Source organism: Syngnathus floridae, chromosome 10 (assembly GCF_059516105.1).
Source record: "Syngnathus floridae isolate MCC-2025c chromosome 10, RoL_Sflo_1.0, whole genome shotgun sequence".
Lineage (NCBI taxonomy): Eukaryota > Metazoa > Chordata > Actinopteri > Syngnathiformes > Syngnathidae > Syngnathus > Syngnathus floridae.
The window spans coordinates 2,821,149-2,849,039 of NC_142422.1; the positions used below are offsets into that span (position 1 = coordinate 2,821,149).

The 27,891-nt window shown below is 41.6% G+C and overlaps 6 protein-coding genes and 3 long non-coding RNA genes across 16 annotated transcripts in view; 1 reads left to right on the forward strand and 8 right to left on the reverse strand.

The window, feature by feature from the left end:
- Positions 1–2,219: 2,219 nt before the first annotated feature.
- On the reverse strand, positions 2,220–3,052 carry LOC148391766 (uncharacterized). The gene is made up of 3 exons (XR_015860976.1): positions 2,831–3,052; positions 2,563–2,736; positions 2,220–2,488 (listed from the first exon to the last, which is right to left on the reverse strand). It is a non-coding gene; the product is annotated as an uncharacterized LOC148391766 (long non-coding RNA).
- Positions 3,053–4,010: 958 nt separating this feature from the next.
- Positions 4,011–4,846, reverse strand: LOC148391767 (uncharacterized). The gene is made up of 3 exons (XR_015860960.1): positions 4,615–4,846; positions 4,328–4,487; positions 4,011–4,248 (listed from the first exon to the last, which is right to left on the reverse strand). It is a non-coding gene; the product is annotated as an uncharacterized LOC148391767 (long non-coding RNA).
- A 505-nt stretch (positions 4,847–5,351) lies between these two features.
- Positions 5,352–8,767, reverse strand: s100a10b (S100 calcium binding protein A10b). Its single transcript, XM_088387099.1, has 5 exons — positions 8,611–8,767; positions 7,671–7,833; positions 7,391–7,545; positions 5,638–5,875; positions 5,352–5,567 (listed from the first exon to the last, which is right to left on the reverse strand). The coding sequence occupies exons 2-5, from the start codon at positions 7,806–7,808 to the stop codon at positions 5,352–5,354; spliced, it is 747 nt and encodes a 248-aa protein (XP_088243225.1). The 5' UTR covers positions 7,809–7,833; positions 8,611–8,767.
- A 697-nt stretch (positions 8,768–9,464) lies between these two features.
- krtcap2 (keratinocyte associated protein 2) lies at positions 9,465–10,974 on the reverse strand. Its single transcript, XM_088387053.1, has 5 exons — positions 10,833–10,974; positions 10,063–10,217; positions 9,918–9,981; positions 9,765–9,831; positions 9,465–9,694 (listed from the first exon to the last, which is right to left on the reverse strand). The coding sequence occupies exons 1-5, from the start codon at positions 10,834–10,836 to the stop codon at positions 9,574–9,576; spliced, it is 411 nt and encodes a 136-aa protein (XP_088243179.1). The 5' UTR covers positions 10,837–10,974; the 3' UTR covers positions 9,465–9,573.
- A 116-nt stretch (positions 10,975–11,090) lies between these two features.
- On the reverse strand, positions 11,091–12,665 carry LOC148391770 (transmembrane protein 107-like). Of its 2 annotated transcripts, none has more exons than XM_088387052.1 (6): positions 12,510–12,665; positions 12,283–12,386; positions 12,025–12,092; positions 11,861–11,961; positions 11,523–11,619; positions 11,091–11,399 (listed from the first exon to the last, which is right to left on the reverse strand). In XM_088387052.1, exons 2-6 carry the CDS (start codon positions 12,367–12,369, stop codon positions 11,330–11,332), a joined length of 423 nt encoding a protein of 140 aa, XP_088243178.1. In that variant the 5' UTR covers positions 12,370–12,386; positions 12,510–12,665; the 3' UTR covers positions 11,091–11,329. The 2 variants fall into 2 exon arrangements, with proteins under 2 accessions (XP_088243178.1, XP_088243177.1); XM_088387051.1 differs by lacking the exon at positions 11,523–11,619 and adding an exon at positions 11,687–11,783.
- A 26-nt stretch (positions 12,666–12,691) lies between these two features.
- trim46a (tripartite motif containing 46a) lies at positions 12,692–17,995 on the forward strand. Its single transcript, XM_088387050.1, has 12 exons — positions 12,692–13,065; positions 13,361–13,610; positions 13,811–13,961; positions 14,077–14,275; positions 14,346–14,492; positions 14,557–14,652; positions 14,800–15,053; positions 15,128–15,249; positions 15,355–15,684; positions 15,855–16,084; positions 16,164–16,231; positions 16,311–17,995. The coding sequence occupies exons 1-12, from the start codon at positions 13,006–13,008 to the stop codon at positions 16,711–16,713; spliced, it is 2,310 nt and encodes a 769-aa protein (XP_088243176.1). The 5' UTR covers positions 12,692–13,005; the 3' UTR covers positions 16,714–17,995.
- LOC148391772 (uncharacterized) lies at positions 15,057–19,746 on the reverse strand. 3 transcript variants are annotated; one of them, XR_015860856.1, is made up of 5 exons: positions 18,135–19,746; positions 16,364–16,617; positions 15,663–16,252; positions 15,336–15,581; positions 15,057–15,197 (listed from the first exon to the last, which is right to left on the reverse strand). It is a non-coding gene; the product is annotated as an uncharacterized LOC148391772 (long non-coding RNA). The 3 variants fall into 3 exon arrangements; XR_015860855.1 differs by having other exon boundaries at positions 15,336–16,252; positions 16,529–16,617; XR_015860854.1 differs by having other exon boundaries at positions 15,336–16,252.
- Positions 19,747–20,663: 917 nt separating this feature from the next.
- On the reverse strand, positions 20,664–23,531 carry slc50a1 (solute carrier family 50 member 1). Its single transcript, XM_088388297.1, has 6 exons — positions 23,315–23,531; positions 23,016–23,093; positions 22,752–22,875; positions 22,527–22,685; positions 21,464–21,583; positions 20,664–21,364 (listed from the first exon to the last, which is right to left on the reverse strand). Exons 1-6 carry the CDS (start codon positions 23,380–23,382, stop codon positions 21,266–21,268), a joined length of 648 nt encoding a protein of 215 aa, XP_088244423.1. The 5' UTR covers positions 23,383–23,531; the 3' UTR covers positions 20,664–21,265.
- Positions 23,532–24,719: 1,188 nt separating this feature from the next.
- Positions 24,720–27,891, reverse strand: part of efna1b (ephrin-A1b) — a 31,218-nt gene continuing 28,046 nt past the window's right edge. For all 5 annotated transcript variants that reach the window (XM_088387337.1, XM_088387334.1, XM_088387333.1 and 2 more), the window contains 3 exons: positions 26,122–26,417; positions 25,846–26,031; positions 24,720–25,763 (listed from right to left, as the gene is read on the reverse strand). In XM_088387337.1, coding sequence (XP_088243463.1) covers positions 25,642–25,763; positions 25,846–26,031; positions 26,122–26,417 — 604 coding nt within the window. In that variant the 3' untranslated portion in view covers positions 24,720–25,641. The remainder of the gene's footprint in view (positions 25,764–25,845; positions 26,032–26,121; positions 26,418–27,891) is intronic.

Here is a 27,891-nt window from a genome sequence, read left to right on the forward strand (position 1 = left end):
AGCCAGGTGCTAAAATTAGCTGGCTCCCAATAAAACGACATTCTATTTATGTACCATTTCACTGAAATAAAGTATTTTCATGTTAAGACTGGAATAATGTGGAAAATGTATTAAATAAAAATAGAATGTCCTGGCAGAGAAGCAATGTGCAAGTAAACAAATCGAGAATAAATATATATATATGTATACCATAATAAACACACCTTTTTTAGATGTAGCATTCAACTTCTTACATATTTCTGCATGGATCCATTTTGGGTACTTCTTCAGTGATGAAGCACTCATGCAATATTCCTGCTTTTGCTTTCGTGCATTTCCTTAAAGACCTTTTTTATGTCATGGTAACAGCCACAACGGAACGTAAACACGACCTGAGCTGACATGAAAATCACCTGACATGACATGACGTCATACGACAGGGGCGGCACTACATACGAAAATGACATGAGGTGATGTGACATGCATTGCACGCAAACTCCACAAGGGGGCGTCAAAACCAAGTTTTGAAATCAAAACTGAAGACCTCTGAGGCGGATTTATTAAAAAAAAGAGACGCACAGCCACCATTAAGCTTCATTGTGTTTTATTGACTTGCGCTGACAGTGATCAGTGGAAGTTACCGTAGATGCCACTGCCGGGGCCGTAGATAGGGCCGATGTCGGGGCGGGGGCCGCAGCCGCGTCTGCCAGCCTTTTTGCGCTGAGTTTTAATAATTTTGCCCATGCAACTGATGAACTCTTGGAAGTCGAGCTGGTCATCTTTGTTCTTATCCAGCTCTGCAAAGACGTCATCAATATCGCTTACCTCAAGTTTCCCCTATGGAAACACAAAACAGGCCGTTTTATATCAAGGAAACAAAAAGAAAATTCAATTCTGCAATGTGGATAAGTTTACAATTTTGTCACTTACTCCATAATCAGGAGAGTTGATTTCACTGGTTACCAGTGCTTTGAACTGTTCTCTGCTCAAACAGTCAGTTTGCTCACTGGAGTACTCCTCAAAGAGATCCACAAATTTATCAATGCAATTTTGTATGTCACGCATGGCTGCTTCGGGTGGGTAAACAATCTGGTTCAGGAGAGAAAAATAAAAAAAACTGGAGTTAGGATCATCTAAAGTTGCAGAATGGGCTAGAAAAATCATCTTAAATATGCATAAGTGCACACGAAGTTTTTATATCAACAGATCTAATCATGCAGATAACATATATCACAAGTTCCATCAGTACGTACCAGATGCTCTTGTCTTGTTTTCCAATGAAGCAAGTTTAAGAATGAAGTGAATGCCTTTTATAAATAAACAAACGCCTCAATGACTAATCACACTTTTTGCCATCCTCCACATTGACAGGTTTTACTGGTTTGGTAGTGTTTGTGCAGTCACTGAAGACATTGCTATTTGTGAAAAACTGTCAAACATTCCAAAACAAATATGTTGAATGAAGTTGCACAAATGTTTTTTTTTCAATTCTTTTTTGTGTTGTTAGTAAATAAAGTGAGCAGAAAGGGCTGACACAATTCACATTCGCACACAAACTGAAAAGACCTATGCAACATTTCACTTTATTTTATTTTTGTTAATTATTTTATTTTCATTTATTTATTTTTTATTGCTTTTAAGACTTTTTGGCCCTTGCTCACTACGGTGATTTAGCTAGTTATCCTCATTACAGATGTCAGTCAAAACAAGTCACGCCACATGTTTACTTGTCCTATTAAACAACGTAACCATGACGACCTGTCAACATGCCTGCATGACTAACCATTCATATTCCCTCTAGTAAACATTTCTTGGTGAGAACTGTTTTCATCGGAGTACAAATTTAAATGAATCGGCTCCGAATTGTTTTTCATTTGTGCATGAATGGAAATCGAAATTGCTTGGTTTTTAATTGTTTTTCATGTCAGCATTTCATTTGTATACCCAGCAAAAAAAAATCTCTTTCAAATAATATAAAGCTGCAGACTTACAGGCTCACGGTTTTAATTTGCAAAGCCCTCTGATCCATGAGGGCCTGAGTCCTGCACGTCTTCTGGGTCTACCTGCTGCAACACACCTGATTCAAATGAATTGCCCACCCCTGCCTTAGAGCTAGCATTGCTAGCATTGACATTTAGCTAATGCTAGTTAATTAGCACTGGAATGCAAAGTCTGAAATTTTTTGAGACTTAAAAAAAAAAAAGCTTCAGAATCTGCAATAAAGAGACAGGACCGTAAAAGGCTTTGCAAAAAAAGTATTTTATTATTTTTTTCTTATTCCTGCCATGAAAAGAAGCATACAAAAAAAAAGTGTACTTTTTTTGTGCTTTATTTATTTTTCTGACAGTTGTTAGTTGTTTTAAACATTTTCCCCGGGCGTATTCCTGCGGTAGTATAACACGGCCAGGTTCGTCACAGCTCTGCAGAATTCCAGAATTTTGATTTCGCTGTCTTTATTCTTGTCCACCTGCTGCATGGTCTGTTTGATAACATCCAAGGAGACTTTGCCCTGTCAAACCACCAAATGAAGAAAACGTCAAGCAACATAGTACTGTGAATGTGTTCACTAATTTATCCTCTCACGTTAAACTTGTCGATGCTGACTTCACTCGCCAGCATGGCCGCAATCTCGTCTTTTCCCAATCGTTTTTGCTTTTGGTTGTCTCCAGTGTTGTATTCCTCAAAGAGATCTGACAACGTTACAATGATTTCATCCAGGCGACCCATGGTGACTCAGGTTGACCAAAAGTCTTCTTCCTGTTTTGAAAAAAATAAAACAACAGACATAATTGATTTGAACATCAATTCAATTTAACCTAACGAGCATCTAGAAATTTCCTTGAATACTTACGGTAGCTTCAGTGGACGAGGTGAGATCTCGAGTGACTCTTTGGAGATGCTCAAATGAGATGCATGTTCTTATTTTGTCCTTCTTATAAACACCCATGCACACAGACTCAATCAAACGTTATTAAAAACAAAAGTTTCCCACTCCACCTAGACTGGTTTCACTGTTTCGGTCTGAGCCCAATTTAAACATTCTTTGAACCGGTCTGAACGGGGTGCGCTGGCGCCTCTCCTTGTCATCTTGGGGCGGCAGGGAAGGCGAGGTATACCCTAAATTGGAGGTCAGCCAATCTCAGACAAACAAACACTGAGTCACGGATAATTTCGTCTTCAATTAACCTTTCGTGACTGTCTGAGGCGTGTGGGAGGAGTTTCTCGCTCTCATTGTGTTTAAGGTGTATTCGCTGTTAAGTAAAAACAATTATATTTATTTTAAGAATTTTGGAGGTTCTTCATCTTCATTTAGACACAATACCCCCCCCAAAAAAGGCACCTGTTTCCATTCACAGAATAAAACCTAGCTTAGTGTTCAACTAAACAAGCGCACATTTTATAATTGTAAGTTTTTGTCACAGTTCTTTTTGTGCTGCGAGATTTTTCTAACGTAACATATGTGAGGCCAATAATGTTCAGTTAAAACACTGTTTAATTATATATTATGCAATGATAGGAAACAAGATGAACGAGAATAGAAAATATTATATAACATGGATGACATAAGATGATGACGTGAGAGTTCCTTTAATCATGTGATCAAAAAAAATCTCAATCAGTCAAATAGAGTTTTATTTCTTGTCAATATTGTACTGACAAGATCAGAAGAAGCAACACAAACTTCTGGCTTTCCAAAGAGTGGCAATTAAAGCGCGTTCAGCTTTTTTTTAGCATTTAGCATGTAGCATCTAGTCCAACGTGGTTAACGCCATTATAAAATGCATCGTCAAATTGACAAAAATTGAGAGCCAATATGATGCAAAGACATCATGAAACTTGAAAGTTTTTTTTTTTTTATTTGCCCCAAAAAAACAAGGATACAACCCTCAAATATGTTGCATTTATTTTCAATGTGCATGTCAGAAAAAGTTTGAGAACATCAATAAAGGCCAGAACCCTCAAAGGCTTTTCATATTATTTATTTTGTTATTTATTCAAAGTAGCAGACAGTTTAAAAAAAGACCAGCAACTTTGCATTAAACCCAATTTTTTTTTTTTATTGAAGTCCATTTCAGCAATTATTTGAACTATCCCTATTAATTTGGCTTTATTTATTTATTTAATCCTTTACTGTGCCATTTTCTTGCGGTTGTAAATCACCGTCAGTTCAGTCACAGCTTTTCCCAAGTCAAAGAGTCTAAGGTCGACCTCTTTGCTATCGTCCAGCTGCTTCAAACTCTCCTTGACATTGTCCAAGGTGATTAGCCCCTGTCAAAACACCAAATCAAGAACACGTTAAGACGCAGGGAATCTGGCACACATCAGCGATCGCATCAATGTCGCTCACCTGCAAGTTGTCGATATTGATTTCCTTCTCAAGCATGGCTTTTGTTTCAGCTGGGCTCAAATACTTGTCGCCATCGGTGTTGTACTCCTTGAAGAGTTCCGCTAACTTTATGATAACTTCATCCAGGCGGCCCATGGTGACTTTGGAGGGGAAGAGATTTCTAATTGTTTGAAGAAACGAGACATTTCAAGAAAAAATCATCAATATTAATTTCAATATTACCCACAATTGCAAATATATTCTCATTTTCATCACACACCAAACATTATTGCGCAAATTCCACTTACAGAATATTCAGCAGTCAAGACGAGATCCCCGTGTGACACTCAAGAGATGTCCAAATGGACTTGAGTGAGATGAATCTTCTTATATCGGACTGCTAATTCACTTAATGACACGTGCAGACAAATGTCATTAAAGTAAAACGGTTCAGACTCCACCTAGACTGGTTTCACCGTTCTGGTTTTTGTCTGCTGAGCCCAATTTGTCAGTGAAACCACTTTCGAGGACAGCTTAGGGTGGAACACAGGTTGGAGGTACCGCCGAGTAAATAAATAAAAAAATATTTCAATACTTGCCACACCTATAAACAATGTGAATCACATTTGTTTAACTTCCTCGATCAATGTTTAATGTTGGGGTGAGTCATAGAAATGGGAAGGACTTGGGTAAATGAAACACCTGTAACGAGGTAAAAAAATAAATAAAAATACTTGAGGTGATGGTGAGAAGGCGATGTTGGTTTAAAGAAAGGTTTTTAAGAAATGGTAAGTCAGTATGTGCTCAGTCCAATGTTGAAACAGAGTGCCATAAAAAAAAAAAATACGACTGGTTCATGAAGCAAATTCGAAGCTTCGTTTTACCATCACTATATGAGCAATAAAAGAAAGTCAAACAAGGTTTCATTTCACGAATAACCAGACAGGATGAAACTGAAGATAATCAAATGATCAGTCTTTATTATATTTTTTGGTCTCAAGCTTGTATTGAGAATGCATGAGAAACAAGACAGATTGAAAATATGCTAATCCTCATCTTCACCGCCGTCGTCGTCTCCCTTGGCACCCTGCTTTCGGCCCCGGCCTCCCTTGCCACCTCTTTTGGCTTTCACGTTTTTGCGGTAGTAACCTTTAATCAGAATGTTAATGCATCTGGAAAACTCCTGAATGCTGATTTCGCCGTTGTCATTCTTGTCCAATTTGGAAAAGGCCTCGTCCAGATCGTTCACGTTAAATTTCCCCTGTGAAAGAAATTGAGGTCAACTTCAAGTGCTACTTCCACTATGACTTCCTGTCCTGAGCAGTTTCTACCTTATAACTTGAGGCGGTGATTTCTTTCCCCATCATTGTTTTGAACTCATCTAAGTTCAAACAGTCGCTGCCCTCGCCGCAGTTCTTCACAAAGACATCCACGCAACATTTGATAGCGTTTTCCAGTTCACCCATGGCTACTCGGGACGACAAAAAAAAGTCTGCTTCTGGAAATCGGTGCAAAGGAAGAGAGAAAAATAATGGAAAATGTTGCAATGAGGAATCCTTGAAGGTATCGCTAAGGGTTGGGTCAAACAGACAGACAGACAGACGAACGGATGGACGACAGACGGACAAACAGGTAGGTAGGTAGGTAGGTAGGTAGGTAGGTAGGTAGGTAGGTAGGTAGATAGATAGATAGATAGATAGATAGATAGATAGATAGATAGATAGATAGATAGATAGATAGATAGATAGATAGATAGATAGATAGATAGATAGATAGATAGATAGATAGATAGATAGATAGATAGATAGATAGATAGATAGATAGATACTCACGGTACGTACAGCAACTCAACTGGAATCGTCCTCTCGTATGTCTTTTAAAGTCGTTCGAGCAAACAAACTATGACTCAAGCTCTGTTCATTGCCCAGACTGGTGTTACTGGTTCTGACTCATCTCTGTGTGATTTGCACACGAGTCAAAACATCTGAAAGGAAACAAACCCAATGTGCCCATCCCTAGTTCGTATCGATGCTGCCCCCTAGTGTTTTATTTTAGCTCTACCTTGTGTTTAGTTTTTTTGTTTTTTTTTTAAATGAAAGCGTATGAGAGTGTTAGCATGTTAGCACATTTAGCTAGGATTAATCATGATTTGGCATGTTTTTTGTTACCATGCCATCCTTTAATTCTGTTAAATTGATAAATAACTTTTCTTTAGTTGCAATTTGGGACTCTGAAGTGATGTAATCTGTTTGATTCCAGTGCGGACTAACATGAGTGCAGATACTGTATACTCAAGCAGCGTTGTCATGGCAACATATCACATGTTTTGAATTCCTCAGATACAACTATGCTGTGTTCTAAGGGCGTGATTTTAACCACTTGCAAAACTCGGATGCCAGATAGTGATGTGTCATCCTTTCAAGCCTTGCTCAACATTCAAGCTGTGAGGAACTTGCATTAAAGGGGCAAAGAGCCCCACCAGATGGCGCTGTTTTGGGCTATTGTATGCAAATCGCAAAGCTTGACTCCATGAAAATGGATTATGCTAAATCTTTTTTCCAGCACTGTTAAATATGGGAACATGTCAGAAGTTCAAACTTTTAAAATGCCATAAAAAGTGGTTGATTTAGCTTTTTTAAGTGTATTTTTATTTAATCTGGCTTGAATGCCCACATTTTTTGGACCCCCATCAAATTCTGCATAGCAACAACCAGCCATCTAAGCATTAGAAAAAAAGAAGCAATTCTGCTAGCAGATTAACATTTTATTTCAGCCGTGAAAGTTTCATTAAGACTCACATACATATACAGAATTTGTTAGCTTTGTGATTTAGTACACAGCGGAAACACTTTACGGAAAACTAGAAAGTAGTGCCAAATAGTTCTCTTGCCATTTCTCAGCTGTTTGGTTATCAATCACAGCGTTTCAAAGGCAGAACAAACAGGGTGGACGCCTTTGGGCTAAACTGGTTCCATGTGTTCAAATCATGCAGGATAAAAATACAAAAACAGACCTTCATGGTGTGAATAATCAGACAGATAAGGAAATATTCAGTCAGAAATGCATTTATACTCTTGTGTTTACTGTTTGCCCTTCTTCTGGTGCAGCACGTAGCACTTCTCACAGGCCAAGGAGAGGCCCGCGACCAAGGGGAGAAACTCTTCAAAGTCTAACTTGTCATCTTTGTTGTGGTCCAGGTCCTGCAAGATGCAATCCACTGTTTTGGGGTTCTTTTGAGTCTGGAAAAACAAAAGAGGTGGTTAGGGGACAATCATGAGGAATAAGTCAAATGATCTGATTCAGAATGCTGGTTGACTTTTAGACTAGGAAATCGACATGATCAACAACTTGAGAGTGGGCTCACTTTGAGGAAGGTGGGCAACTCAGTCTCCAGTAGTTTCTTCAGTTCTTTTTTGCTCAGAGTCCTGCCATCACCATCATCTTTGGCGTAGCGGTGGAAGATGACAATGAGGTTCTCCATGCATTTCTCCAAATCAGACATGGCTGCAGAAGCAGGTGGATGGAAGCTGCAAATGGACAAAAAGCAGAAAAAGCTGAGGCGTGGTCAGGTAAAATAGCCAAATAAGATCATTTGTTTGCTAGATTTATGACATTCTGAATTTGAATTTAATAATTATACATTATGAGGCGTGGTCAGGTAATGGTAAAATAGCCAAATACGATAATTTGTTTGCTAGATTTGACAATTTGAATTTAATTAATACTACATTGTATTATCTGTGTTTATTTAAAAGCTCACTTAAAGATAACAATATCATCCCTATCCAAAGTAAACAGTGAGTGGACTAAAGGGAGGATACAGGCGTTGCTTTTATTGGCACTCAGAGCAAATTCTTTCAATATTAGACCAAATGTTCCGCAACACACGGACATCCTTATCGCCTATACCCTTTGCTCCACATCCGCCCTATTCCTATTGGATTTCACTCAGACAAAAGTGATTAAAATAGAGTAGTTTACGATCAGTTTAAACAAAAGCACAGGAAACAGAAGGCCAGTGGCGACTTGTCACTTGGAGAAATGTACTACGTGCGCCCAAACCGCAGACCACCCGATGAATGACGCATGGGAACACACCCAATGGCAAACATTCGGCGTAAAACTGAGAATAAACGAGAAAAACTATTCATTTAAATGACTCGAAGCTATCTACTCGACGTTTTAATAATGAGCGAGTTTATTTTCCTGTTTTCCGTGAAGTAACACTTCTGCTATGCATGCGTAAAATGAGCGTAATCCGCCCAAAAAAAAAAAAAAAAAAAAGTTCCAGAATGAACACTTACCGTAGCTACGAGGAGGCTGAGTGAGCAAGATGTCTTTGAGAGGAAAGGAGGAGTTCAACACGAGTTTATTCGAGTATATATAGTCCGCCGGGCAACGCCCGCGAGAAGGAGATGGGAGGAGATGAAGAAGAAAAAAAAGGTGGGAGGGGAGTTCAAAAAAATAATGTGCTCATGTCTCTACACACCCTTTTGAATATGACTCCCCAAATGCTTTTTTTTTTCGACTATCACAACCACAAAGTTGAGTTTTTCCAAAGTGAAGTCACACTTGCATAGAATATAAGATGCTAACAAATCACAAGTTTCCACTGACTTTGTTGGGCTGTTAAATGAAAGGGTGAATTGTAAGTCGGCCTTCAAACATTCTACCACGATGCAGTAGCCAATGGCAGCACGCCATGTTCTGCCTTTACTATGTTCCAATGAGACGTAAAAACGGATTTTTGCAATATACAAATAGGTTTGTAACGCAAATTTATAATTTGTTACCCTTGCGGTATAATTATACATTTATCTTATGGGAAGTTCCTATTTGAGGTTTTATTGGAACTCAGCATTACTCATGGGTGGGGGCCTTGCTAGGATTTCTCAAGTGCAAAAGTCCCAAGGTGCTTTGCAGTTGACAATGACTGTGATTTTAAAAAAAAAAATACACAAAAGTGTACAATACGTGAGTCACAAATTGAGGTTAACAACAAAAACATTAAATATTTTCATTTTCAGTGGGAGTAAAAAAAGTTGCTGGAAGGTGCAGACTATCACAGCCAGAGAAATTTGCAATTAATTATTCTATTTTTTATTTGGGTTTTAATTCACTGAACAATACCCCCCAGTTTGAATGAGGCCAGACACAATGAATGTTTTTTTAATTTAATTACAAAATGTGTTGTACTAATAGTAATCTCTTTCATGGAATGTGGCCAATCAGTTTCGGTCAAAAGAGGGATGTCTTGTTTGTGTTCCTCAGTTCTTCCTTTTGCCCTTGGTGGGCGCCTTGACGGGGACCGCCATGGGCGTGGCCGCCTGGTAGAGGGCAGCGGATATTTTGTTGATGTAATACAGGGCGAAGAGGGAGAAGATCAAGCTGCAAGGAGAGAGTGTTGACAGATTTAGTGGAGGGAAAAAAAAATGATGGAGTGAAGAAAGTGACTGACCATGTGGTGACACACACGCGATGAACCAGACCGGACGCAAACAGCGACAGGCACAGGCACAGCAGAACTAAAAATGTGAACAATATTGAAAATAATAAATTTATATACAGTATTCCAAATACTCCATCTTACTCCCATTCTGCAGAAACCTACTTTCAGGGAAGATCTTGGCTTGGAATCCTTTCCCAAAAAACAGATTTTCCAGATTACTAAATGCCTGAAGAAGGAGTTAGGGTTAACTGGTTGTGATAAAAAATACAAAAAGTCAAGTGATGAGTCTTGTGCTCATGGAGGATACAGTGAGGGAGCAGATAAAGAGGACGGAGCCCAGGAAGCCCCCCAGGATAGTGAGCCACTCGCAGGATGCCAGCTGCTTACTGAACATCTGCATGCCGGCGAATACCAACACGGAAAGAAGGCTGGACAGCACCAGAGACGTGCCCGTGTTCACTGCTGCAGAGACAAAAACAATTCTCCATTCATGATACCAGTTGATTTATATTCTGATTAGCTTTATTAGGGATATAAAGGCAAAAAAAAAAAAAAAATCAACATTATGTCTTTGTATAATGCAATGAATACATAAGCTTAAAAATTATGAAGCATGTCACATTCATAAATAGTCGATGCAACTAATTTACCTCAAATTTGAGACAGGGGAAAATAATTTAGAACGCAGTGTACTTAAGGAAAAAAATGTAAACTGACTCTGATTTATTTTTATGAACGTAAATATAGCATAGGTTAGTTTTACAGTTTAAAGTTTGTGAAATTGAACCCCCTTCTAATGACACGTCAGTGTTCGGACGGAAGCCTTGCAGATGCTAAACTAATGCTAACGTCAAAATCACGTTAGCGTATAGCCAGTAGTAACGGAAAAACAATGTTTTAGAATAAAGCTTATTACCACAATAGCTCAAACCCTTAGCGCTAATATTTTTATGAATCAGTGCTAGTTAGCTAAATAGTTAGCACGACAAGCTAGCTACTTGAGCGGAGTAATGGGGTTGGACGCCTGTATACACGTTAAATCCCCATAAATACATTTTTATTAAGTGCAATACATACCCATCGTTCCAAGTTAATTGCTCGTAACTGTAGTTATTTATTTATTTACTTTTTAAAGGTCCAATTTAACTTTGCCGAACTAGCCGAATTGGTAAGAGTTACGACCTAGGAACCGAAGGAACCTTCACCCGGAACTGGTCTATCGAGCTATTAAAATAAAATAGTAAAATAAATAAGAAATAAATTGTAACTAGTCAAATAATTGTATTTATGAAAGAGATAATAATTCATGAGCAGTAAAAAAAATAACAGCAATAATAGAATATTCAATGAAAATTTAATAAATATAAAAAATAAAACATACATACAGTAGGATATAATAGTGTTAAAAGCAACAATAAAGGAAAAAGGGACCAGGCAAGTCTGCAAATAGCAAAAATCCACATCCCGAGAAGAAATTCTGAACCAGAACCTCTCAACTGTGAGGCAAACGTTGCTAACCACTAGCATGATAAATTGAATACTGCACGACAAATTCCTTGTCAACATTTTCTACATCATAATGGCTTCTTCGCAAGTCCAAAAACAGCGATAAACAGAAGAATCTCCATGAGGGCAGGCAGCACACTAGAAGAAAACACAGAGAATGACATCTGGTCATAAACATTATTTTCTAATTTGTCGTCTCGGACTCCTCCACCCTCTAACCCCGAAATATAAATTTGCATAAATCAGTCCATGTGCACCAACCTGCAGGGTACAAAAATAACCCAATATGTCCAGCACTCCCACTTCTCAAAAACAAAATAAGACAAGGAAACGGATGCGCTGCAGTGGACTGTCAAAGCTAGGTGATGTGGATGTCAGGGAAAACCAAAATCTTTTTTTTTTTTTTTAAACTACAGCAAACTAACCTGCAGAAGGCAACAATCCACCAGTAGACTGCACAGTCCAACTGCTCAAATAGAAAGAAAAGAAGGGCCACTGAGCCACAGGCATGGGCTCCTGTGGCTGGGACACGAGTCATGGAATTGCTTTTTCTCCATAGATTATGTGGTCATACACATCTCAGAGTAGGTGAAGGATACACAGAAGGCCTTGGCTGCCGTTGAACATGGACACTCCTGAGAAGAAGCCAGCTAACTCAATGGCAAATAACACAAGTGTGACTGACAGGGCCACCACTAACCTGGAACACACACAAAATGCATATTAGTGTGTGTCCGTGTGCATGCATTTTATTTGTACTTACTTTAAATCCTCACTGTCGTATTGCTCTTGCGTGAACTCCAAAGGCAAGCACGCCTTTACATTAAATTCCTGCAAAAATAAGATTTGGTGTCAATCAAATAGTTGACTGATAAAATAAATCATGACAAAAAGAAGCTTGAATATAACAAGCAAGGGCCTTGTGACTATCTTAATCCTAAAATTCTATTTTCATCAAAGATTGTTTCTGATTGAAAATAAAAAGATGTTTTACCAATAAATATAGTGTAAATGATCTTACCCTCGTCCAAAAGATGGTGATGACAATAACAAGGTGGGCGATGATTGTTAGGAATCGAGCAGGAATAAGGCTGCTGATGGCCGACATCTTAACTTTGAAGCTCCCTATTTTGAAAACAATAACGAACAGTTACGCGGATTAATCGGCATCCTCTGTTTATTGCAATTGTTAGGCAACAAAATAACCCGATATTCCGCACGGTATTAACTAACTATAGTTAAATTTACCTTGTAAAGGAAAACAGCTCACTCGAATAACACACAAAAAGCTTGTTTACTCCGTCTATCGCCGCGTTTAACATTCAAATCGCTTGGCTATAGCCGGAAGTAGCATCGGTTGCTACAGCAACTGTGTACGTTTTTTATTATCATCCGAAGGAAACACCAACTACAAATTCATACAGCAATAGTTCCGCTTTGACGACAATGGGGCTTTACAATGCTGCTGTCTTTTGGCAGCACAAGGAACTCGTTTTATTTCATATCGTTGGCAATTTTGAATAGAAAACTTTAACGCACGTAATAATAATAATAAAAACAGCAACAATAATATCATGATGGATGACAAAAGAATGCGACCGAATTAAGCCGCCCCCCCTCCCGATAACGCCCCCCAGTTCTTTCTCCCACCTTTCCGAGGATGCTCATAGCAGCACGTCAGCGGGCCGATTTGCTAGCACAGATATAAGAGGGCTCCCTGGCACCGGCTTTTCTTCCTGCACGCATGGCAGACACGGAATTAAAAAGCTTCACTTCCATCATGGATGCTTTGCTTCGTATCAGCGTGAGTATAAAACTCCTCATGGTTTTTATTCCCCAATCAACGTGCACATGCATCGCTATATTATGGCATTTCACACATAGCTTGTATTTAGCTGCCGCTTGCTAAATGAAGATTTTTATTAGATTAAAAAACACCCAATAGTTCACATGTAATCCAAACAAAATGTTTAAACATAGCACAGGAAGCTGAGGTGATGTATGTCGTCATAGAAACGGGATGCTGCTTCTCGCTGGTCATGATTAAAAATAGTTGAGCCCAATTGCAATGATACGCGAGTACAATGTTCTCATTCCAGTCCAACATGAAGAGCATGGAGCGAGAACTTCGTTGTCCTGTGTGCGACGACATGGTGAAGCAGCCCATCCTGCTGCCTTGCCAGCACAGCGTGTGCTTACTGTGTGCGGCCGAGGTGTTGGTACAGAGGGGCTTCCCTCAACCTGACCTCCCCCCGGAGCCGAGGTCGCCGGCCTCCACGCCCAACACTCGCTCCCCGCGCCAGCCCCGCAGACCATCGCCGAGGACCCCGGACCACATCCTAAGAACTGGTAAGTGCGGACGAACACGTCTCAAAATTGAGTGGGATGATGTCAGAAAGTCTCGTGTGACATCATCCATGAGGTCAGCCCTCAACCTGGAGTTTCATATCACACACAACAAAGATATTTCTAGCAAAACAGGTGTGAATGTTCCCAATGACAATATTTGTGACATATTCAATTTGATTTCCTCTTCTCCTCCCCCCAAGCATGCAGCACATACCCCGGACGGCGGCGTAAGGACGTGGCCCCTCCCCCCATGCTGTTCCCGTGTCCTTCCTGTCAGGAGGATGTGGAACTTGGCGAGAAAGGCCTCACCGATTGTCCCCGCAACCTCACTCTGGAGCGTATTGTGGAAAGGTAACTGCAAAAGGAAAAACAAGTGAAATGCCGGAGACAATTTATTTATTATAATTATTTCTTTTCAATTATAACTAAATTAGATTTTGTATTGATTTATTCTGCGGTACGTCAGGTACAGGCACACGCAGAGTTTGGGCAGCACGGCCATCGTGTGCGCATTCTGCAAGCCTCCTCAATCTCTGGAGGCCACCAAGGGCTGTGCTGACTGCAAAGCCAACTTCTGCAATGAATGTTTCAAGCTCTACCACCCCTGGGGGACCCCCCGAGCCCAACACGAGCACATCCTCCCCACAAACAACTTTCGCCCAAAGGTTTTGTCTTTCTTCTTGTTTCCCTCCCCGTGATGGTCTCCGTTGAATGTGATGTTTCCGTGCCCTGAAGGTGCTGACGTGCACGGAGCACGAGCAGGAACGTCTGTTGTGGTACTGCTGCACTTGCCGCAGGTTGCTGTGTCCGCTGTGTAAGCTCCGCCGCAACCACCATGGCCACAAAGTCCTACCAGTGACTCAAGCCTACCAGGCCCTCAAGGTACCCCACATTTTTTTTTTTTTTTTAAAGGCACTGGTATCAGCTTTGCTTCCTGCTCTTATAGGATCAACTGACCAAGGAGGTTAACTACATCTTGGCCAACCAGGAGACCATCCAGAGTCAAATCACACAACTGGAGGGGACCATCAAACAGATGGAGGTCAGGTTGGACGAGATTCCATGCAAATGAACTGCACTTGGACTGTGATTTGTTCACATACCACTAGAGGGCGCCTGCGTACAGTAATTCATATGTGTATACATAGTTTTTAGCTAAAGGTCGTCACCCTTACATTTGTGCCTGCAGGCCAATAGCACCGTGGCTCTCCGCCATCTGAGTCGCTGCATGCAGGATCTGGCTGCGTCCATCGCCGAGCGGCAGGGGGTGTTGTCCGTGGCCCTGGAGGGCTCGCGCAGTCGCAGGGAGGAGGCGCTGTCCGCTCAGGCGTCGGCCAGGCGAGACATGCTGGAGCACGCCGGCATGATGGCCTACACCCATGAGCTCCTCAAGGAGATCGACCAGCCGTGTTTCGTGCAGGCGGCCAGAGTCACTCACAACAGGTTGCTTCTTCTTGCTGACATTTTTTTTTTTTTTTATCATTGTCTTAATGTGATTGTTTTATTTCCCCGGGCAGGCTAGTGAAGGCCATCACAAACCTCCAGTGCTTCTCCCTGAACGCTGATCCATCATTCAGGCATTTTCACCTGGATGCAACAAAAGAGATCAAACTCATTAACGGCTTAGATTTTATTCGCGGTAGGTTCCGCACTGGACATTACATTAGGTACACCTAAATGTATCAACTTTACAGAATAGGCGCCGCGAATTGATCGATCGCATACCTTGTTTTGTGGCCGCCAGCCCCTCTGGCCCCAGTGATCGACACCCAGAAGACGCTGGCGTACGACCAGCTCTTCCTGTGCTGGCGCCTCCCGCAGGACTCGGCCCCGGCGTGGCACTTCTCCGTCGAGTACCGGAGACGGACGGGCGCGTCCGGAGACACGTGGGGCGGCACCCGATCCCCCAACGCCTCGACGACGTGGCGGAGACTGGACGAAGTGCGAGGGACCAGCGCCATCGTGGGTCAACTGCAGATCGACAGCGTGTACGTGATGAGGGTGCGAGGCTGCAACAAGGCCGGCTTTGGAGATTTCAGCGAGGACGTGTACCTTCACACGCCGCCGGCTCCCGGTAAATTCATTCATTTATATATGCTGTCAATGTTTAAAATGTGAATGTTTTGAGTTTGAATATTTTTTCTTCGTACTTCTTTTTCTGCTTTCCTGTTGTTTCCTCCATTGTGTGTTCAGCTTGAGAATTCCTTTTCCTTTTCTCCCTTTCCTGTTATGCCCTCTGCCCAGTGTTGTCTTTCTCCTTGGACTCTCGCTGGGGCTTGCATTCCGACCGGCTGGCGCTGGGCAAGGGTCAGACGTACGCCCGTAGCGTGCCGGGCCTCTCCTTGCTGAAGGTCGCCGACCGCACGCTCACCTCCTGCCACCTGACCGCCGACCTTCTGGTGGCCGACCTGGCCGTCTCTCAAGGCAGGCACTACTGGGCCTGCTCGGTGGAACCCGGCTCCTACCTGATTAAGGCAGGAGAATCTTTTGACATTTTCAAGTGCTCATCATTGCTCTTCAGGGTTCATTTTATTTTTTTTGCCATTTATGCAGGTCGGAGTGGGACAGGAGGCCAAACTTCAAGAATGGTTCCATCAGCCGCAAGACATGGCCAGTCCCAGGTGAGAACCCTCTGGCGCCCTCTGCAGGATATAGAAAATATCAGCACTCTTTTACCAAACGTTTTCTCTCCATCCTAAGGTATGACCCGGACAGCGGCCATGACAGCGAGGCAGACGACAACCAGGACTCGCCCGCCTTCTGCTTCCTCACCATGGGCATGGGCAAAATCCTTCTCCCCCGAGGCCACCAACATTCTAAGCCCGCCCACCCTTACACGACGCCTCTGCCGCCTAGGTTGGGCGTGTGCTTGGACTGCGACGAGGGCAGCGTGGCCTTCTACGACGCCCACTCCTTACGCGTGCTGTGGGAGGGCCACGTGGACTGCTCGGCCCCCGTCTGTCCCGCCTTCTGCTTCATCGGCGGCGGCGCCCTGCAGCTGCAGGACCTGGTGGCCAGTCGCAGCATCGAGGAGGAGGCGCCGCCGCCACCGCCGTCCAGGGTGACCATCAAAACACGTGCGACCGATGTTAGTAAATCATGAAGTCGTGCAATTGGTTTTTCATGCTTCCATGTTAACATTGTGGCTGAAGCAAAATTTCGACTATGCATAACTCAGACAAATATTGCATGTGGGCGTGACTATGATGCGCTGTATTTATTTTATGATTGTTATAAAAGCACTGCAGATATACTCTGTCTAAAAATTCAAAGCCTTTATTTGTAACGTAGCGTAACGGAAGAGCTAATATAATTGGTTTCCTGAAGATTGATTGGATTTGAATTCATATGACCATTTTGTATGTCAACAGTATATTTATTGCAATTTTGAAAGGTCTTGTGATGTATTTGATGATATTTGCCGAATTCTTTTCATTGCATGTGTTCAACATGCATATACAGGATATGTTTGTCAATTGAATGTTTTGTAGGAATGATTGATTTGTACGTGTGTGGCCTCACGGGGCTGTTAAGGCACATTTATTGGATTGTAACTAGCTCCAAGGCACATCACTTATTATATTTAATAATACCTCCGTGACAGTGTCGGTAAAATATGAGCGTTCTTCTCCTTTTGTGCAGGTAATGATGTGGTTGTTTATGCCTGACAGCGCTGATTGTCGATATTGTAATATTTACACAGGATTTGAACTTGATTGTACATGATTTTTTTTTTTTTTGAGGGAATGAGTGTGGTAGTGGAATCACGTGACACTGTATGCTTAGCTTTTTTTTTTAAATCATAAGAATAAAATAACTTGTAATCTGACACGTAACGTACCTAACTTTGTTTTGCTTGCTAACAAGTGCTATTTTTTATGTCGTTTGTTATTGTTAACTAGACAAGTTGGGATTAGGTGGGGGGAAAAAATACATGCTCACTTTGAGTGAATGTTGCGTAACAGCATCATGTGAGGGCAAGCCTTCCATTAATTGTTTGAGTGGCTTGACAGCTCCGTTTGTGTGAATGGCCGCAGTTTTTTTTTATGGTTGTTTTTTAGTGAAGCCAATACGTCAGGGCAGGTTTAGGCTTTCAAATTAGGGGTTAGCGTTTTAAAGTAAACATGTCGAGTCTGGTTATATTACGGTGAGCAGCTGTGAGTAGACTGACAGCAGTGTCTGGCGAGTGAGCTTGCAATGTTACAGCCACACCACAAGGCGGCGACATTACCTGAGTTTTACTGATACTGTTATGATGTGTTTGAATAGAATTGATTAGAATGGAAAGTATTAAAATGTTTTTAACACAATTTTAGCTTCAACGCAAGGGACATTTCCACCTCGTGCTATCCATGCTTTTGTTATTTTGGGGTTTCATGTTATCATATGAAGGCATTTATTGTTAATGAATCTCAAAGTTTCTGGAAACTGATATATTTCACTTCCAATGTTACATACTGCTGCTACGCTTTTAAAACAAATGGCTCCTTCACACAAGAGCAAGAATAAACAAAGGTACCTTACCTTCAATGATGCTAATTCCACTTGTATCCACTTTAATGAGTTCGCTTGTCGACCATCTTGTTCTCTATGCTTGACCTTTCACCCCGGATGTGATTCACACATTTACACTAATTATGCACAATTTTTTTTTTCATGGACTATATACGAACACATTTAAACATAAATTATGCAAAACAATTATTTGCTATTCAATCACATCACACAATATATCATCTTACATTGAAAAACGCCATTATTACTGATAAACATATTTTAAAAAAATTATGCACGTTTTGAATTTATATATAAGATTTTGTAACATTTTTCTAACTTGGTTACACCCACAATAAACAAAACATGCTTTTACAGCTCAACAACTCTTTCTCACGACTATATTAATTGAGAATTGCCTCCATCAATTTCTTAGTAAAATTGCACCATAAATGATTGAGCACACTGTGGAATCATATATTAAAATAAAAAAAAAATCAATCTTCTCACGAACACAATCGACTGGGAGTTGTCTTATTGAGCCATTTGTTATAGTTGTACACTGATAAAAAATAATCAAGAATTATTTGCAGGAACAACATGACGTGCTTTCTTGCAAGCATAGAAACATGCTGTACTCAAACTGGTTTTACCTCGGGGCATTTTCTCAACATATAGTGCCTATATATGTCTGTCTTTCTCTCGCACCACAAACTTGAAGCGTGCTGAGGCAGGCATTAACTGAGCGTGTCTCATAATTTGCCTTAAAAAACATTAACCCTCCATTAAGCCCAAAACTTGCTGCAATTTACAGTGAGGGGAAAAAAAAGCTGATTACATCACAGTAAAAAAAAAAAAAAAAAATCCAAGTGAGTTTATTGAGACGTCAGTGTAAAGCGAGATGAGCGTGTCAGATGATTTGTATGAAATGAAGAAGTGTGCATGCAGGCAGTCAAGAGGCGGGCCGTCGTTCTGCCCTGACAGCTTAATGAGCGCCTGTCCGCATGTCACCTCGCTGTCGCCTGCCTCGGCTCCCAAAGGCCGCCAAAATACCAGCAAGACGAGGAGGAAGGTGGTAAAACAATCTGGCGCGTTGTGCATCGCCCTGAGGACACATATACACACACACGGAGAAGCTTCTGCCTGTTAATGTATGTGGAGCAAAGGTCTTTAAGTGACAACTGCACACAGCTGAAGATTTATATCGCTCACTGTATTTGCGTGTTCCGCAAGTTGCTTCGTAGATTTCCTGCCTCGGCCTTTAAAGGGACAATAACAGCCTTTACAACGCTTGCAGTGGAGTAAACACAACAGCGGGTTTGTTTGTCGCGTGTGTAGTAAGGGTGACGATGAGGGAGGGGAGGGGGTGAGTACAATCAGCTGAACAATGAGTTCAACTTGCAAACAGGATGGCTCTGTTTCCTGCCTCCTTGTAGACTACACACACATGTGAGCTGACTGGCATTTTGGGGCCCCCCGCTATGCATGAAGCACCTTGTGCAGCTTGCACAAAGTGATGACACACACACAGTTAGCGGACACTACTCAGCACACGGTGCACCCACGCAGGCCGTCCCAGTAAATGCACACCTGTCCCAGCTGCTGTTTTGCACATTAGGAATGTGCTTTCGCTCACCCTATCACCCCCCCTCCCTCCCATTTATTCACACGTTATAAATTTAAGCTATCGTGTGCACGTGGATCTACACTGTTTAATGATTTGTACAGTTGTTCCACTTTGTTCTATTTATTAATTTTGGGATATAACAGAACTGTTATTTATTCAGTTTGTGCCTTCTTGTTTTTATTTTTTTGTGTTTACTTGTATGTATATTGTGTACTATGTCTTGTCACCGTGGGATAGTGGGAACGTAATTTTGATTTCTTTGTGTGTCTTGGCGTGTGAAGAAATTGACAATAAAGCAGACTTTGACTTTGTTTCCCAAAGTTGAACTTTTGCCACTTGAATGAACTTTGCAGAAATTTAGATATTCAAAACTGCTATAAAATTGTAAAAACAGATTTTTATTAGCAGACTATTTATGGGTATTTACATTAACTTAAATATGTATAGCATGTTACATTTTCCCAATAGCAAACATAAATATCATTTTTAAAAAAATACACATTTGCTTTAGTGGTTAAATGAAGAATATTGATCCAGAAAAACATAATTGTAGCACTCTAATTAATCTAAGCTCCTGTCAAAAAGTGCTTGTTTGTTGACTTTCACAATTTAAATGTCAAACAAAAGCGACCATTTAAATGTCCGCTTTTGATTCATGTCTTCCGTTCAATATGCCACATTTGTTTCCCACCTTCACTTGCTTCAGCAGCACAATGCCGTGTTGTGTCTGTGTGTGTTGTGTGTGTTGTATCAGGGCTGTTTGAGCTCAGGAAAAGGATTCATGTAACACACACACACATGGGATGAGAACCTCTGGTGTGGCCTTTCCCACCACTGGCCTCTCTGGATCAACACACTCACACACAAACAAGCTCATTCGCGCCACCGCACTATCAAGCAAGCTTTGTATTATACACACACAGACAAATTCCTTTTACAATCAAGGGATAGGCTCTAGGGGGCGCTGTTGCTCCCATTGGAATACCAATAGCATTTATTGACAAAAAGTCATCATTTAGGTCCATTTTACACTTTTAAAAAAAGCTTTCAAAAATAGCCGATGTAAACAGTCGTCATAGAAACACAATACATAACTTACTGCCACTGATATGTTCTGGTAAGAAGGAAAGGCACAAGAGGAAATAGAATTTAAAAAAAAGTGTTTTCCCGGCAGAACGCTCGACACGTGTTCGCCCTCTTCAAAATAGCAGCCTACAAACAACGCAGTCTTTGGATCACAGTAAACAAATCAATGCACTTGAATAGATTTTCGCAAATGGGATTATTTGAAAACTTCTCAGTTTTACTATTTATCTTTTTTTTTTTTCTTCAGTCGGTCCAGGATACCCACTAGTAGCCAACGCAAGGCACTTAAAGGGGGACACCTTTAACAAAAGACCTGAATTAAATTTCTCAAGTATGGCAATATACCTTTGGAATATAAATACTTTTACTTACAACTTTGTGGATCATAGACGTCATCGCCCACAGTGGGACTTTTCTCATTGTGTAACACGTCCATTGCTGGATATGATCATACCTGCATGGACTTATAGGCGGGGCTGACATGGGCAAATCTCCAAAACAAATAAAATCTGATGATGCTAGTGAGAATTCCAGGAAGGTTCGGGACCTAAAATGCACACGCAGGAGAATCATATTCGCAAATATTGGAAAATTCGGATTTGCTGTTGATTAGCATAATAAGTGAATTCGTAATTGTGTGTGGTACCATGACGTAGTAGTCATCCAGCTGCTGGCCGTAGAAGAACCAGGAAGTGGAAGTGAAGAACGTGGCCACGGTCAGGGGGAAGGACAAGCGCTGTACGTTGCCGCTCTGCACGATGGCCATCTGAATGAGATGCAATCAGAGGTGCTTATTTCAACACGAGGAATGGTTTCAACAAAGACGAGGCCCACAAGAAGGTTGTAAACAAGTCAAGCAAGTAGAAACAGGTTGAGGGAGGTGAGCAGGTTCAAAGCAGGTAGACTTCAGAGTAAGCAGACGAGAAGTCAATTCAGCCCAAAAAGTTGGAAAAACAAAAATACTGTAGGCCAATTAATAATGACGGCATTCACTATTTAAATGTATGTTCCTGGTTTAAAAGAAAAGAAATCTTTTGAGAATAAATGTTAAATATTTTTTTGCAGAAAAATTATTTTTTGACAATCATATTCTTACCCCTCCAAAAAAAATCAGGTTTCAGAAAAGTAATATGGGAACGACTGTTGTAATTTACAAAAATCAAATCTGATTTGGGATAAAAATATTGATGACACATTTGATGAAAAAAATAAATAATTTTTTATTATATAAATATTACCTGAGGTTATTAAACCTAATGAAATGTTACTTGTTCAATCAGTATCTGTACCTTTAATAAAAATTTAATAATGGCGACAGTTTGAGCAGCTAACCACTCAAGCGAGGATTTCAAACTAATTAGCGGCTGCCAAATGCCAACACACTATTAGGGTAAGAAGTCAACCTGGCGTCTCCGAGGGGATGGGGGGGCCAAACGGTGAAGGAATAACAGGAAGATGCAGATGAGGAGGAGAAGAATGGGAGGAAAGCCACGGGCTCGTTTCTGACTGTGCGGCAGATGGAGGGAAGGAGACAAACAGGATCAGAGACAAACATGACAGGAAAGAAGACATGTGATGGCCCCCATGACGACTGACTCTTCGCTTCTACACAAATATAAACACGCAGGTGTGCAGGAGTGTCGGATCAGGCGCTAGGGAACAGTTTTAAGTTTTGCTATATTTTAATAAATGACCCAAGTGTTTCTTACCAGGTCTGCAAGGGGGGACAGGTACACGCCCACAGTGGCCAAGCTGCAGACCAGGCCGAGCTGGTTTAGCACCAGGTCGCCCGGAGGGAGGTATGAAAAGTACAACCCGGCGCTGGTCACCATCGTTGAGATGACAAGTACTTGGAACAGGACATTTTTCTAAAAAAAAAAAAAAAATGGCCTCAAGCTTCTCGTACAAACACGCAAACATGATGCTATGCTAACCTTATGTTTTGTGTACTTGAAGTATACGAGGATGTAGATGGACTGCAGAAAAGCGCCGATAAGATTGACGACAATAAGTGTTTGGTCGCTCTTCAGCATCCCATAGTAGAGCCATCCGAGGTTACTATGGAAACCAAAACAATGGAGAGGATGAACAGGACAATTCATGACAGTCATTCATGTCAGTCTGCCTTAAAAGCTTTGTTTTATGATTTTTATTTTTTTCATTTGCTTTGATTAGCAAATGCCTCAAAGAATACATACTTGGCACATGTGATGAGAAAAGGCAGAAATTGGATGTTGTCGGTGCTTTTGGATTTTTGCATTTTCTTTAGGTCGACCCTGCACACAAAAATACAAAGACAATTAAGAAGGGAATTATGCAAACGTTCATCTCGTCAATATTCATCACTGCAACTGACAGCTACAGTGCAACAAGTTGACAACGTATTTAATAAAGAAATTTCACCTCGCAAATGCAATGTTTTAAATATTTCCACAAAATTATTATTATTTGGGTAGAAAAGAGTTGAAAGTTTGCCACGCAGCAAAAACAGACTTACAGCCCAGTCGAGAGCATCCCGAGTGTAAACACGATGCACGCCCATGATAAAAGATGCAGCAAATCCATAAAAAGGACTTAAAAAACGATAAATATATTTGTTATTTAGAGTATAATATTTGCTTTTTAATATAAAAGAGTCGTGAAAAGCAAAATTACTACACCCCACGGCGGGCGGACTTCTTTTCTGGCTGGATTTCCGTGTTTGCAATCAGTCGCGCTTCGATTGGTTGTTTACCAAATCACGTGGTACGTGGTCGGTCCAATGGTGCGCTAAAACTGATACACCTGACGTCATCATTAGTTTGACCTGATTTAGTAAATAAACGATATTTCATTCGTTTTCTATAACTGATCAAATTTCGAAATATATAACTAAAATAACCTTTCTATTAGAAATAAACAATATTTGACCAAATCTGGACTTTGTAATATTTCCTTATATGTTTACCATTGGGTGCACTTCATAAAATCAATACAAGAGATAATGAGCTTTTTTTTTTTTTAAATGCTCCTTTTACAAACGAATTCTAGGTATCAATTGAGATTATCAGATTTTTTATAGCGCACCCAAGTCCAGTCGCCCTGACAACAAATCTGAAGTTTGACCTTTAGCAACAGCCCTTCTTCACACGTCATTTCTTCTCCCTTCCTGTCTTTGCTTCATTTTTGACATTTAAATTGACATTTTACTTTTGTTTGCCCCCTTGGTGGTGTCTTTGTGTTATTGTTCTATTTGACTGTATCACAGACTTCCCCATTCCTTTTGCATTTTGTCCAAACACAAAGAAATTTTTCCTCTGATAGCCTCCAGTTGACCTATGACCCTAACGTAGAATAGAAAATGAATGATTGACATTATGTGAGACTGGCATGTGCTTGATGACATCATCGCTTTAACACATATTGCGTTCATACCAAGCAGGCATGACGTGATGGTGGAAAAGTAAATAAAAGCTCCTTATCTTCTGCTTTGGTATGTACAGTATACGTTTCTGGGTTTTACAGAGGATAGTGATTTTTGACAGTTTTCAGCCATTTCTGAGGTTTTCGACGGCTTGTCTTTCATTCCGACGTGTGGGCACGTCTTGCGTTTTCACCTGCACGGAGCGGTAAAAGAGGCGAAAAAAGGCCCCCGAAAAAAAAAGGCTGCAAGCGAGGAGGCGAGGGTGACACCTTCACACCCGCTTGCTAGCGTGCACCCCCCACCATCCGTGTTTGGTTTGCAGTCTGTGAAACGGGAGCCGGAGCAAACTGCCGACACACGGGATGAAAGTCGTGGAAAAGCCCGAGGGCCGGGAGAAGTTGGGAAAGACCCGTGGGTGGGCTTGGAACGTATCGTCGGGGGATAGCTTTGCCATTTGCCAAAACGAGGTGGAAAAAAAACAAAAAAAACCAAGACAGGATTTTTATTACAACACTTTTGTTTATTCCATTAAGTTTTCACATCTTTAAACAATATCTTAATAGTTTTTTCTATGTACAAATGTACATATAAACAGGTAGAAAATGACTGTACAGTGTATGTTTTCAAAAAGTCCCTTCAGTTTGAGGCTTGACAAGTCAGGAGAGGGGGGTGGCAAGTATCGGGCATCGGCAAGCATGTACCAAGACAAGACAACATTGCACTTATTTGACCATTTTTAAAATGTTCTCATATTCTTAGTTCATTTTGGATGTTCCAGTAGAGTGGTCCTGCCTAAGAACAGTTTTTTTTCTTCTCAAATTTCCCACATTTTTCTTCACAGTTCAAATTGTGCATGTTATAAGGTCTTGCAATATTTTTCAAGAACACTTAGACCTACTACACTACTGTTATTTTAATGCCGCTCATCACGGCGGTATTTGAAGTTACTTGGTACGAATTGGAGAATGAGGAATGAAATGACAATTTAAAACATCTAATAAAAACAATTTTCAAATGGTCAGAGTATTGATGTTTGATGTCGTCCCTGAATGAATAACGTGTGAAAAGTGGTCTGCTGACTTGAGGCTTGCGAAGATGAGTGCTACACAATAACGGCACAAAAACAAAACATCCAAAATAACCAGCGTCGGCTGACGCAGGAACTGGACGTGTACCTACAGAGTGGTATGAAAACATCAATAACAAATTGCTCAGAACGGAAAATGCTGCTTCATGCTCATCATAGTACAAAAACAACAAAACAAAATGGAGGTCATTTTCTTCAGAGTGATCTACACTCCACATTCACAACACACTCTCACAGCTTTGTCTTTGTATAAAAGCTCTGTATTTGTATAAAAAAAAAAAAAGTGTCCATGACCCTGGTGACCAGCACTGGGCTGCTTTGCAATGTTTTTTTTTCAGTGTAGCATCGCCGCTAACAAAACAGGAAGGAGCGTCAAGGAGAACGAGAAGGAGACGGTCCGCGTTCCTGAATTTCCAACGCTCCTCTGGACGTTGGGCTCCATGGCTGTTGGGTCGTCTGGGAACACAAGAGAAACAAAAAGTGAGTGTGTGGAAAAAAATAAAATGAAGAACCGACTGTCTTCTAATGGATGCCTCACCTGCTGGGAGACGATTGGACAGGTTGTGAACTCCGCCGGAAGAGACAAACTTGGCTTTCGCCGGGTCCGAGATCTTCTCCGTCTCCGCCTTGGACTTCCCCGTCTGAGTCTTTCCCGCGCCTTTCTTTCCGGCCACGTCCACTTTGAGCCTCAGGCAATCCTGGCCGTGATGATGGATCGGCTTAGCTGATGGGGGGAGCGTAGTCGATTATTTTTCCAACCTCCCAAATTGCACATTTTTGGAATCTGAGGAACACTTCGGGTACAAATACTTACAGATGTAATAATAGCTCTCTCCTTGACTGAACTCCTTGCCCAGGGTGAAGGGGGTGAAGCGTTGGAACTTCTCGGAGAACTTCTCGGGGGCGTGGGGGGCGAAGGGTCGCGAGCACTCCCAGCGGAGCTGGTCGAAGGAGCGCGGCTTGCACACGTCGTAGTCGTCCTTGTCCACCATGTAGAGCACGTAGCGCTCGGCTAAATGCGGCGGAACCTCGCCGTGGCTGTAGTGCGGGCAGATGATGTCCAGGTAGTCGTTGATGCGGACTTCCACCGTGTAGTCGTCCCACAGGAAGCTGAGGAGGGAGAGGTGAGGGTTTAATGACGGAGGGCCTCACCAATGTTTTGATTGCAAGCAAGCGCGTTGACACTAATCACGAGGTTTAAACACGCGTGTCGCAATCCCGAACGCGCACCTGCTTAGCATCTGCTGCGCGTGTGTTTGTGCAAGTTCAGCTTTGTTTTAGAAAGCGCAAATTAGCGTGACAATTTCAAAGTCAGGTCGGACTTGTTTCGGCCTTGGCGCCGTTCCGCTCACACACCTACACTTTGTTTTGTAAAAAAACACACACGCTCACACTTTTTTTTTTTTTTTTTAAACTGTTTTTCTCCACTTTGCTCCTTCAAAGACGGAGACAAAGGGGGCGGGGTCGAGTCCAACTGACGCCCTCCTGCTCTCTTTTCATCTTCATCCTTCCTTTAGGGTTTTACGGCTCTTTTCAAGCCTCGCCGCTGTCTCCACTTTGACGTCGCGAAGGTTGCGCCTCAACAGAGGTTACTGTAGTTAAAGCTAATGAAATTATTCCAACTAAAAATTGGGAAAAAAAAAATAATTTGGGGGCTTATAGACGTCAAAGATATTAACTTGGCAGTCAATTATTTCACTGGTAATGTTTAGCCATGCAAAAGCTCCATAAAAAAAAAAAAACCGAAAACTAAAGTCAAGGTGTGATTTTAATTTGAATTGAAACATGCTTGTGAACCAAAGCGACAGTGGCTCCCGCGTGGCGTTTGCACGTCTGTTAGCATCAAAGCGCAGGACGTGGTGCCTCTTTCCCCCCTCTTCTCCAAACCGCCTCCTGTTGTTGTGGCTCCTTCTCGGACCCCCTGGCCTAAGCAGACACAGTGGCTCCAATCACGGGCCTTTAACCCCTCCTTCCTGCCTCGGCATGTGTGCATACGTGTGCGTTCGCCGTAACCCGCCAGTCAAAACATGCTTTGTTAGCCGAGCGCAATTCTCAACATGTTAGGTTGCTCGCTCGCCCCCCTTTCCTCAAACATTCAAAATATAGATAGATATAGTTTCTTCGTACTAGAACTTTTTTCCAACTAATTGGCCAAACAAGTTTTGTTTTCTAACTTGGCTAAAGCGGAGCAAATGGATAGTGTTGCCAATTCCATTAACACCATTTATCATTAAGGGGGGAAAAAAAAAGTCGTCTTTTATTCGCCGCCTCCAATAGCCGAGCTAATTAAAAGCTGTTAAGCGGTCTGGGGCCGATGAGTTGACTAGAAAAGGAGGGGCGGAGAAATGAATGGGGCGTAATTATAGCCTTCCCCTCCCCATAGCGTGCAGGCCTCAAGGCTCCGGGGGCCCCTCCAACCTCGGCACCTTGGCCCCCCCCCTGTGGAGCGTTCGCTTTACCATGATTGCGGCGGATGTGTTCAATTTATGAGCGTGCTTTTCTCACAATTAAACTTTTTGGGCAGTTGTTTTGAAACGTATTCCGAATGACGCAACAATCGGAAAATGTTTATGATGATGTATTG

Excerpts from the sequence above, each read along its gene's own strand:
- trim46a (XM_088387050.1), top strand. The coding sequence starts at position 13,006 with ATGGCAGACACGGAATTAAAAAGCTTCACTTCCATCATGGATGCTTTG. Across the intron at positions 13,066-13,360 it reads ATGCTTTGCTTCGTATCAGC|TCCAACATGAAGAGCATGGA; the intron begins GTGAGTATAAAA and ends TTCTCATTCCAG. Across the intron at positions 15,250-15,354 it reads CGGCTTAGATTTTATTCGCG|CCCCTCTGGCCCCAGTGATC; the intron begins GTAGGTTCCGCA and ends TGTGGCCGCCAG.
- slc50a1 (XM_088388297.1), bottom strand. The coding sequence starts at position 23,382 with ATGGATTTGCTGCATCTTTTATCATGGGCGTGCATCGTGTTTACACTC. Across the intron at positions 22,686-22,751 it reads TCAAGTACACAAAACATAAG|AAAAATGTCCTGTTCCAAGT; the intron begins GTTAGCATAGCA and ends TTTTTTTTTTAG. Across the intron at positions 21,365-21,463 it reads TGGATGACTACTACGTCATG|GTCCCGAACCTTCCTGGAAT; the intron begins GTACCACACACA and ends TGTGCATTTTAG.
- LOC148391770 (XM_088387052.1), bottom strand. The coding sequence starts at position 12,369 with ATGTCGGCCATCAGCAGCCTTATTCCTGCTCGATTCCTAACAATCATC. Across the intron at positions 11,962-12,024 it reads TACGACAGTGAGGATTTAAA|GTTAGTGGTGGCCCTGTCAG; the intron begins GTAAGTACAAAT and ends TGTGTGTTCCAG. Across the intron at positions 11,400-11,522 it reads GTTATTTTTGTACCCTGCAG|TGTGCTGCCTGCCCTCATGG; the intron begins GTTGGTGCACAT and ends GTTTTCTTCTAG.
- s100a10b (XM_088387099.1), bottom strand. The coding sequence starts at position 7,808 with ATGTCTGATTTGGAGAAATGCATGGAGAACCTCATTGTCATCTTCCAC. Across the intron at positions 7,546-7,670 it reads AGTTGCCCACCTTCCTCAAA|ACTCAAAAGAACCCCAAAAC; the intron begins GTGAGCCCACTC and ends TTGTTTTTCCAG. Across the intron at positions 5,876-7,390 it reads CACCAGAAGAAGGGCAAACA|CGATACCTTCAAGGATTCCT; the intron begins GTAAACACAAGA and ends CCCAACCCTTAG.
- krtcap2 (XM_088387053.1), bottom strand. Across the intron at positions 9,982-10,062 it reads TCTTTATCTGCTCCCTCACT|GCATTTAGTAATCTGGAAAA; the intron begins GTATCCTCCATG and ends CTCCTTCTTCAG. Across the intron at positions 9,695-9,764 it reads CGCGTGTGTGTCACCACATG|CTTGATCTTCTCCCTCTTCG; the intron begins GTCAGTCACTTT and ends CTCTCCTTGCAG.